The 10,562-nt window shown below is 40.3% G+C and overlaps 1 protein-coding gene across 1 annotated transcript; it reads right to left on the minus strand.

Moving 5' to 3' along the window:
* Positions 1–5,755: 5,755 nt before the first annotated feature.
* LOC148163122 (E3 ubiquitin-protein ligase RLIM-like) lies at positions 5,756–8,959 on the minus strand. Its single transcript, XM_088028573.1, has 2 exons — positions 8,719–8,959; positions 5,756–7,413 (listed from the first exon to the last, which is right to left on the minus strand). The coding sequence occupies exons 1-2, from the start codon at positions 8,957–8,959 to the stop codon at positions 5,756–5,758; spliced, it is 1,899 nt and encodes a 632-aa protein (XP_087884699.1).
* Positions 8,960–10,562: the final 1,603 nt, after the last annotated feature.

Raw genomic sequence — 10,562 nt, forward strand, 5'->3', positions numbered from 1 at the left:
ATGCAGTGTTTTGATGTTCATATTGTTGTGTGCTCAAACTCGTTTGCACTTATGGAAGAATTTTTATACTTCATGGAAGATTGAGAGCTCAACTTATTTTTATGGTTAGCCAAAAATGATAGGCTTTATGTTGCTATCAAAGACCTATCCATTGGCTATAACTGCTTTCAAAAAGAATTTATTATTCGGATAAGGTTTTCTTTTTTTAAGTAGGCCAGAATAAACAAACAAACAAACAAACAAACAAATAACTAGAAAGAAAGTAAAGGAGAAATTTGTTAAGAAGGGACTATTTATGTTCATACTCATGAGTATAATTGATGCTGTGGATTTAAACTAATAGGTTATAATGTAAAAAACAGATCAAGTGGAGATTAGAAAATTCAGGTACAAATCTTCCCAATTTCTGATATTTGGCAGAGCAGATATAGAGGAATGTGATTTGGGAGCTCAGTCTAATACTCAGCAATTGTTTTGAGACAAAAATAAGCCTTATAATTTGAAAATCGGTATTAAATTGTGCTTATGATATAAGCAGCATACACTGGTAGAGTGGGATCAGTTGATGTGAAGTAAAGTTAAACTGTTAAGATATTGGCAGTTTTTCAAACAGGAAGGATATTGTCGTCTTGAAGCTTCGATAGCAAGAATTAGTTAGGGATTCCATTCTAGGGAAAAATGGTGCCCAAAGGTCAAGAATTGTATTTTTTGCAGGACCAAGAATATAATAAATTTATAGTAGGCCTAGAAGTAAGACATTGAGCCATTTAGGACTCATTGTAATACTTTTCTAGGCATAGGGTGGATCGTGGATGAATTAGTTTTCTGTTCTGCATAAGAAATTGGCACAAGTGTAGTGACTTAAAACAACATCCCTTTATTAGTTCACAGGTCTTTAAGTCAGGATACTGGCATGAGGTGACTTTGGTTCTCTGATAAAGGTCTTTTTTTTTTTTTTTAAAGATTTTATTTATTTATTTGACAGAGAGAGACACAGCGAGAGAGGGAACAGAAGCAGGGGGAGTAGGAGAGGGAGAAGCAGGCTCCCCGCTGAGCAGGGAGCCCGATGTGGGGCTCGATCCCAGGACGCTGGGATCATGACCTGAGCTGAAGGCAGACACTTAACGACTGAGCCACCCAGGCGCCCCTCTGATAAAGGTCTTAAAGGCCTGAAATCAGTATTAAAAACCTTGTCAGATAATTTGAACATCTAATTCATTTTGGGATTGGCATCATTCATCATTTCTCATTCAAGTTGTCATGTATCTGGGTCTCGGTACGAAAGGTGATGTTTTATTGTCTCTTGAACGCTCTGGCTATTATGTTAGGATACTTTGGTTCCTGTTTAAAGTTTGTTTTGTTTTGTTTTGTTTTGTTTTGTTTAAATTTTAGCAGTGATTTTGTTTAGTTTTGGTACACAGTGCCTCTTCTACTTTTGTGGACTGTGGTTCCATGACACTCTAATTTTCAGAACCTTTGTGGTACTATTTTGTCGGCTTGATTTATCTTGTGCAGGTGGGGTTAGTACAGATCTGTGCCTGTGCTGCTTAAGCGGGCAGAAAAAGCCTTCCAGGCCAGGGCACCTGGTGCTTCTAGATGGGGGAAGGGAAACTCTGGTCAACTTGGATGAAGAGCACTTCCTGGGCCAGGCACTTGTGTCAGGATCTCCCTTGTCTGTAAGGGATGGTGGGTACTTACCAAGTTGAGAGCTTTTTGTGGTGTTGGTAGGTATAGGCAAGTTGCCTGGTATCTCTGGGTATGGGAGAGGAGTCTCGGGCCCGGCTAAGGAGAAGACCACTTTCCAGGTGGGAGCTTTATATGGTAGGATCACTTTTGCTGGTACCCTTGACCACCAGTATGTCTGGGTGGGGAAAGGGGGCCTCAGGCCCAGTGGGGAAGGAAAGCACTTTTCCAGGTCACTTACTGTCGGCTGGGCTTCCAGCTGTTTCTCTTTACAGCTTCTGCAGAGCTCTCCTGATGTTTTCAGTGGGACTCCCAGTTGATGTGGTGGAGGAACAGCCTATTTGAACTGCTTTCTGTTACTCAGTTGGGAGTTAGGAAGTGCTGAGCCTGGGTCACCTTTTTCTTTTGGGAGGGGGTCATAAGATGTCCTGCCACGAAGTTGTTCTTCCATTCCAAGGGTCCCTAGCCAATTCACTTTCTCCTTTCAAACTTTCAGAGTTCTCCTTTGGTTGTCTCATGTTATTTCTAGGACATAGAGTTGTACTTACAGGGGCGCCTGGGTGGCTCGATCGTTAAGCGTCTGCCTTCGGCTCAGGTCATGATCTCAGGATCCTGGGGTCGAGCCCCGCATCGGGCTCCCTGCTCGGTGGGAAGCCTGCTTCTCCCTCTCCCACTCCCCCTGCTTGTGTTCCCTCTCTTGCTGTGTCTCTCTCTGTCAAATAAGTAACTAAAATCTTTATAGTTGTACTTATAGAGGGGGGGAGCAGGAAGAAGGGGTATAAACCACCTTATCTGGACTAGAAATCCTGTGACTTTTAAGGGCTCACGTGATTAGGTCAGGCTCATTCTGGATAATCTCCCAATCAACTGTACCATACATCATAACCTAGGAATGGGAATGATATTCCATCACAGTCACAGGTGATATTCCAGGGGAGGGGCTACTCTAAAAGTCATTGGGGGCCATTCTAGAATTCTACCACCAAGGCATATGTGAATGTTACTGAAACATTGATTAGGCGGTTGTTATCCTCCGGGAGGTTGGAACACGTTAGGATAGCAAGCAGACAAGTACTGCTATAATTATTCTACTCACTTTAAATGAAATAGATGTGGTATCTGAAAGACTTAGTAATAATCAGAATATACAAACAACTTTCAGAATTTAATGTGAATTTCAGAGGTTCATTTAAGACTTCATCTCCAGCCATGCAAATACCGTCTGTGTGAAAAATGTTCTAGCTCAAGGATGTATTAAAAGACTTGGCCAGCACACCCTGTTTATATTTATGTTTCTGTGTAATTACTGTGGCTGCCAGCAATTCACATAGAAAATAAAGGTCAGGGGCGCCTGGGTGGTTCAGCTGGTTAAGCATCTGCCTTGGGCTAAGTCATGATCTCAGGGTCCTGGGATTGAGCCCCACACTGGGGCCACCTGCTCAGCAGGGAGTCTGCTTCTCCCTCTTCCTCTGCCCCTCCCCCTTGCTCGTTCTCGCTCCCAAATAAATGAATAAAATCTTAAAAAAAAAAAAGAAAGAAAACGTCAGTGATGATTCTGACTTTAAATTTTTAGAGAAAGTGTATACTTAACACTGACCATATTTATATAGGTTGCACGCTATACAAAATTTATAACTGTTGCTTTGGTTATAATACAGTGTACTCTCCCCTAAACCAGGATTGAAAACTTTAAGCAAAATTTGCTGGTTTGGCCAATATACAAAAAATGAAAACAAAAACAAAAAATTAAAAAACTCCAGAGTTTCCAGGCTGAATTAGGAGAAAAATCCTTCACTCTGTTTGGATTGGAAAGGAAGCATGACCTAAAATTTGATCTTATGGACGATTTTATGGACAGACAATGCCTTGATTTATCATATAAAATGCCTCACAAGGTACAAATTTGGTAAATTCATTATTTTCCATACCTGGTGATCTGATCACTTGTACCAAGAGTTAGAGGCCAAAAACAATCCTTATGAACAAGAGTGGAGGAGGGCTTACATTAACTGGACCATTGTGACGCAGGCATGATTTTGAAGTGAGAGCAAAATTTTCCTGAAATACTCTGTCATTATCCCCTTTCTATTATTTAATTTCCTTGATTTAAAAATAGGATAAACTTGGGGCACCTGCGTGGCTCAGTCGTTAAGCGTCTGCCTTCCGCTCGGGTCATGATCCCAGGGTCCTGGGATCGAGCCCCGCATCGGGCTCCCTGCTTGGCGGGAAGCCTGCTTCTCTCTCTCCCAATCCCCCTGCTTGTGTTCCCTCTCTCGCTGTGTCTCTCTCTGTCAAATACATAAATCTTAAAAAAAAAAAATAATAAAGTGTCATGGTTTTGGGTGTGATACTTTGTTGGGGACGATTAGAGTTGAATTAAGTAGGCATGTTTTTGAACTCCAGTTTTTCAGATTACAACTTGGGAGGCTCTAAGCAGTAATTGGGTGCTTTGGATCATTCACATAAAGATTAAGATATATAAACCATAAGACACTTTATAAGAATAAAGGATATGTTTTTAAAAAATCATATGAACTAAACTTATAAATGAAAAGAAATTCGGGGCACCTGGGTGACTCAGTCGGTTAAGCGTCGGACTCTTGGTTTTGGCTCAGGTCATGACCTCAGGGTCCGGGGATCGAGCCCAGGGTCCTGGGATCGAGCTCTGAGTCCTGGGATCGAGCCCTGAGTCCGGCTCTGTGCTCAGCACGGAGTCTGCTTGACTTTCTCTCCCTCCACCGCTTTTCCCCGCCCGCGTCCCCCCACCACGTTCTAAAATAAATCTTTAAAAAAAAAAAAGAAATTGAGACTTGAATGTACTTATAAAAAAAACTGAAGAAATACCTATACTGGCTTTTTTCCTTAGTTGTTTACCATCACAGCAAAGCAAAGTGTGACATGTTTAAGAGCAACGCAATTAAATTCTATGGCTTTCTCATCTCATCACTTCTAAAGATAGTGTACTTGTTCTCTTCTTCATGGTACCAGCTCTGAATAGATGAAAGGAAAATTAAAAGAGGATTGTTAAAGAGCTGAGTCGAAGAGCGGAATGGAGGGCAAGGGGAAGAAGCAACTACCACCTCCCTCTACACCTTCAAGCCTAGTGGTGATGATACTGGTTTCTCCCAGTTGCTAGCCTCAGGGTACTTCATCATCTCTTGGTTTCCTTTCATTCTTTACACATTTTTAGTAAATAGTCTCTTCATTAAGCCCTATTCCCTCACCCTTTTCAAGTGTGCCATCAATTTTTGCCCAGGACCCTAACTGATCCATTAGTAGTGGAAAATGGGAGAAACTTTAAGGTAGTATTAAGGGTTGGGATAAACTGCTGGGAAGAAAGATAGGAAGAGAAAGTTTTTAAAGCTTTTTACAGCATACTATGAACGTAATGACTTTTTTATGTGAGTGACTCTCATAAATTCTTAACTTGCTTAATTATTTTGGTTGTGTTCCTGTCTCTTTGCATGCACATCTAAGATGAGCCACGGCTATGAGAGGTCTGGGATTTGCATGACTAGATAAGACTACTAGGCTCTATGTGGATTGATTATATATTAAGACATTGCTCTCATGGAATCAGGAACATCCCACCCTAGTGTTCCTGCTAAGTTTCTTTTGAATTCGGTGATCCATTATGGTGTGAATTTTGTTTCTGCTCTCAGATAGGACAATATTGTTTGGTTTTTTAATGTTTCCTTTTATTTTGTAACAGAAATTGAGGAAAGTCTGGTCATTCCTTCAGGAACCAATGATTCAGTTCAGAGTGTTACACTGGGATTCAATTTTAGATTAGATTCAGATTCTTATATTTAACAGATAGGAAAATATTGTTGTCAGATAGGACAAAATATATATATATATATATATATATATATATATATTAATTCTGGAACAGAATTTGGGGAAAGTCCAGTCATTCCTTCAGGAAACAATTATTCAGTTCAGATTGTTATATCGGGATTCAATTTTAGATGAGATTCAGATTGTTATATTTAAGAATCACTCCAAAAATGGGTATTAGGCAGGCCACTACTGTTTGTCCATCACTATAAACGTTTATATAGCTGAGAATTTAGATCTCAGAATTGTCTCTTTCTCCAGAATCTACTGCTTCCCTACGACAAATAGGACAGGTAGAGTTCTCCGACAGCCAGCGATCGATACAGTGGACATGAAATTCATGGGAGCAAGGTAGGATGCGAAGTCTGTTGCCTTCTGTGTACTCTGTGATGCAAATACTACAGGCTTTCAATGCACCACTTTTACCAACAGATCTTACAGCCAAGTTGTCAATTTGTGCTTTGGTGAGTCCTGTAGTTTCGTCATGATGGTCTTCATTCAAGAGGATAACATGATCCAGATTAAGGGAGGTCCAAGAGTCACTTTCATCAAATATTACTGGGCTCATAGGTCTACTTTCTCGCCTGGTTTCTGATGGTGGGCCTGTTGGTAAGCTTATTTCATTACTGCCTCCAGACATCAGTGATCCAATTTCTGAATTTTCATCACCGGAGCTGGAACTGGAAACAGGACTAGAATTGAAACTAGGTATGTAGCTGGAATTTGAACTAGAAATCAATGAAAAATTTGAATGGAAATCAGGACTAGGATTTGAATTGGAACCAGAACTAGTCCTACCACCAGAACCATCTCTTTCATTTGGTGACTCTGCCCTTTCCCTGTTTTGACTTGAGGGTGAGACCCCGTGCGCTAAATCACTGTCACTGCCCATAAGGTGACTTGAGTCACTGAATCTTGTCACGGTCTGCGTTAATGTGCTCTGAATTGCAATAGATGTTGTATCATTTAAATCAGTATTTAAAATTCTGTGAATGGGACTACTGATGGTACTGACATAAGCTGTTGTATCTGTCTGCTCAAAAGGTGGAAACGTATGCCTAAGTCCTCCTTGTTCACTTTCGAAAGTGACCGTGTTGTTTAGTGTCTCAGATGTTAACAGAGTTCTGCTAGCTATGCTATCACTATCAGAATATGCCCCAAGATGAACTTGTCCGACTTCAAGATTGCACATTATGGTTGAACTTGTCTGTTCCACTTCCCAAGATTCACCATCACTGGTTGGGTCTGAAGAACTTTCTTCTTGAACAGCATTCCTTGTTCCGGAAGTTGAAAAAAGACCCCGATTTTGCAGCTCAGGTTCAGTTATTTGCTGTCTTGATGTTTCTTGGTGCTGAATTCTAGAAAATAACTCGGGCTCCTCTACTAGAAGCTGCTCAAAAATCTCAGGTGCTATATTCTGATGATATCTTAGTAAAAGTTCACTCAGTGAATTTGGAGCTGAACTACTTTCAATTCTTGGTCTGGTTCTCCGATGCTCTGGGCTCCTGCTTCTTGCTCTTCGCTGACCACTGGTAACTGGCACTTCTATTAATGTTTCAGTTGTGCTTTGTTCTGATGTAGGTCGTCTTAAAAATGTTGATCCAGATTGTGTGTTTTCCGCTTGCCTTTGGATGTGTTCTATATTGTCTCCTCTGGGAAGTCTTGTAGATGGTACGTACTCGTTCTCTGGATTTGGGCTCCCATTATTAACATTAAAATTCATTTCTAAGCCAAATCTGGAATTATTGCTATTTGAATTAATTTGGCTCAATTCTTCCCAAGATTGGTTTTCTGTTTGCCCACTTGTCACATTTTCAGTTTGTCCAAAAAAGCTAATCCAGTCTAGTAGAGAGTCACCACTAGATGTATTGTCAGAAGAATCTCCTCTACCTGTTAACAAAAAAAAGTGGGGGCTGAGAGGAACTACCAAAATTAGAACCATCATAAAATAGCACTCTGAAACCTTGTTTCAAAGGCAAACAAAAAATTAGAACTTTAATACTCAGATGTTTTAAACATAGTTCACATTTACAGAGTTAATATTTTGTAAATGACATTTTCTAGATGTACAAGTAGAGGCAGGAAAGTTTGAGTTCCTTCTGAAAAGAGCTAGCTAATCCTAGATAAATTTAGAGAATTTTTTTTTTAAAGGAATCTGGAGGAAGTCTGTTTTCAATATTTCATCATATACATGGCTTGTGTACCACCGTGGGAGGACAGTCGAGAGAACATTTTTTTTATTCCACTGTCAAAACACTAATGCAATTAAACAAGGTTAAGGTACAGTGCTAGTATTTTAGTTCAATTTACATTACAGCCTAATTCTCATTAGCCTACAACATTACTTTCTTCTAGGCTCTTAAGTGCTTATGGTAATACATGAAGTTGTTTTAAAATATAAGACTATTGTAGCCGTGCCCAAATTTAAATAAAGTTTATAGCTTTAAAAGTTTTTGAATACTTCTTAATGTTACCCAGATTTTGAGTTGACGTGAAATTGAAGGTCAGATCAAATGAATGGACTGAACCTAGCATAGTATATATGAGGTTGTATTTAAGAACCAAACTATTATATAGCGTTTTCAGTCGATAGTAAAATTCTCTACTTCACGCTAGGAGAGAAGCACCAGACCTGATTGGAGCAGGATTTCTCCACCTTAGCACTGTTGACATTTTGGTGCTGGATGATTCTTAGTTTTGGGGAGCTATCCTATCCATTGTGAGGCGTTTGGCAGTCTCCTTGGCCTCTGCCCCCTATTTGCCAGTAACACCCAGTCATCATTTTTGACAACCAAAAATATCTCCAGACATTGTCAGATGTCCCTTGGGGATTGGGGGCAGAATTACCCCCAGTTGAATAGAGTATATATATGTTTTTTTTTGCTGGAGAGGAATTCCCTGTCTTTATAGAAAAAATAATTCCGGAAGTAGGAGGGACTTTTAGTTGAGGTAGAAAACCAAGAAAGATATCAATAGGCTGTTTCACACTGTTTCCCATTAAAGTAACCCAAATGTGAACTGGGGAAAAAAAAAATCTTGACATTCTCACCAAAAATCAAGTAAATACCAGTTCTTTTTTAATGAGAAGTTACTTAGCACCAAATTAATGTGTGCCACTTCCGTATCGTCTTTGGCTGACACTACTATAAAGTTCCTTACCCATCCCATTCTATTTTCCCTAAAAGTGAACTATACCTGTATTTTCGTCTAAATTTTGTGGTGGGTCTTTAATTCGTTGAAGTCTCCTCTGCAACTCTTCTAATGTAGTTTCACCTGGGATGCCCAGCAAATTGTTATCCCTCATAAGCGTGTAATCTTCTTCACTCAGGTTATTTACAAATTGAAAGAAATCTTCTTCCTGGACCAATCGGTCCATCTGACTTCTGCGCAGGGCCGCAGATTTATCTTCTTCATCGTCGGAACCTGAATTTTCCATCTTGATGAACGAGTGGAAGGATATCTGACTTTTATGACATGCTGTTGAAAAACAATAACTGGGTCTTAATTTATATACGAATATATCTATATAATATATGAAATACACTAACTGGATTCTCTTTCTGCTTCGGTTAGAGTGCCGGAACCCAACGCGGTTGGATCTGCCTGCGCGTAGGTTTCTCCTCCCCCCGCGTAGGTTTCTCCTCCCCCCGCCCCCCCTCACCACAGTGCTGCGGCGCCTTATGAGTTCCTAGTTGAGACTCGCCTTTATCTGAGAGCGTGCTAGGCGCCGTTGCCTAGGTATCCATTGTATTCCTCATTGTTACCAACTAGGGACTACATTCATTCGAAACCGGCAAATACTGCGGAGGCCTATTGTGTGCCAAGCACTGTCCTTCACCTCCTTTTACCTGCATGAACCTCTTCTCCAGGTTTCAGGAGGCTTTTCCACGTTCTGCTATGCTCTAGTTATTTGTTTGTTAAATTAAAGAACCCAAATACAGCTAGTTATATTACATATGACTGCCTTCTTCAAAAGGTCACAGCGAAGTCACTCTAGTCAAATGTAACAGTTCTCGTTTTCAGGTGCCCAGGGAACTCTGTTTTCTCCTCATGAATTCCTCAAATCATCAGTACTCACTAAGAAAGCCCACAGTTTTTTTTGTTTGTTTGTTTCAAAGATTTTATTTATTTATTTGACAGAGAGACACACAGCGCGAGAGGGAACACAAGCAGGGGGAGTGGGAGAGGGAGAAGCAGGCTTCCCGCTGAGCGGGGAGCCCGATGCGGGACTCGATGTGGGACTCCATCCCAGGATCCCAGGACTCTGGGATCATGACCCGAGCCGAAGGCAGAGGCTTAACGGCTGAGCCACCCAGGCGCCCCCAAGAAAGCCCACAGCCTTTGATAATTTACCAGAGCCGTAGCTGAATTTCTTTAGTTGGGTCTTTTCCTTTTCAATGTTTTATTATCATTTTTATTATTATTTATTATTTTTAAATATTGTTATCCTTTTCACTCTTACTGGCCTCCTCTTTTATTCTACAGTCCCTCAAGCTTCTGTGAAAGCAAAACAAAACAAAACAAAAACCAATAAAAACTTTCGCAGGTTTTCTGGTCAGTTCCTTAAGGAAATTTCCACAAAAGCATAGGTTCATTTTTGTTCTCCTTTCTCATAAATATTATAAATAATCCTGAAATCTGGCCAGAACATCACAGGCACTTTTAAAACAGATCTAAAATAGCTATTTTGCCTGCTGTGATGTGTGCTGATTTTGCTGATTTTGTTCCATGTATGTTAGTGCAGCCAGGATGGCATGGTGAGAATAATGCTCATTTGCAGTGCTATCTGGAGGAGACCTCTCAAGAGTTTTTGGACTCATTAATATTACCAGTCCCACTTAACACTGGTTTTGGAATCCTTCAACTTGTTCGTGTAAAGACAAGATTTGGCTATGGAATTTGAAACACTATTCAGTTGGACTTATTTAACAATGAATCTGTCCAGCATAAACAATCACTTAATGTCCACGAGAGATATGTCAAATATTGCAGAAATCTGTACTCCCAAGTAATTTATTTTCCAGGTGGTGGAAACGTCA

The sequence above is a fragment of the Eumetopias jubatus genome, unplaced genomic scaffold (genome assembly GCF_037043125.1).
Source record: "Eumetopias jubatus isolate StellerSeaLion01/CBP00866 unplaced genomic scaffold, mEumJub1_p1.0 scaffold_11, whole genome shotgun sequence".
Lineage (NCBI taxonomy): Eukaryota > Metazoa > Chordata > Mammalia > Carnivora > Otariidae > Eumetopias > Eumetopias jubatus.

What these genes read in the sequence shown, in the direction of transcription:
- LOC148163122 (XM_088028573.1), bottom strand. Translation starts at nt 8,959, where the DNA reads ATGGAAAATTCAGGTTCCGACGATGAAGAAGATAAATCTGCGGCCCTG. An exon ending in AAATTTAGACGAAAATACAG is followed by an intron (nt 7,414 to 8,718) that starts GTATAGTTCACT and finishes TTTTGTTAACAG; the next exon opens with GTAGAGGAGATTCTTCTGAC.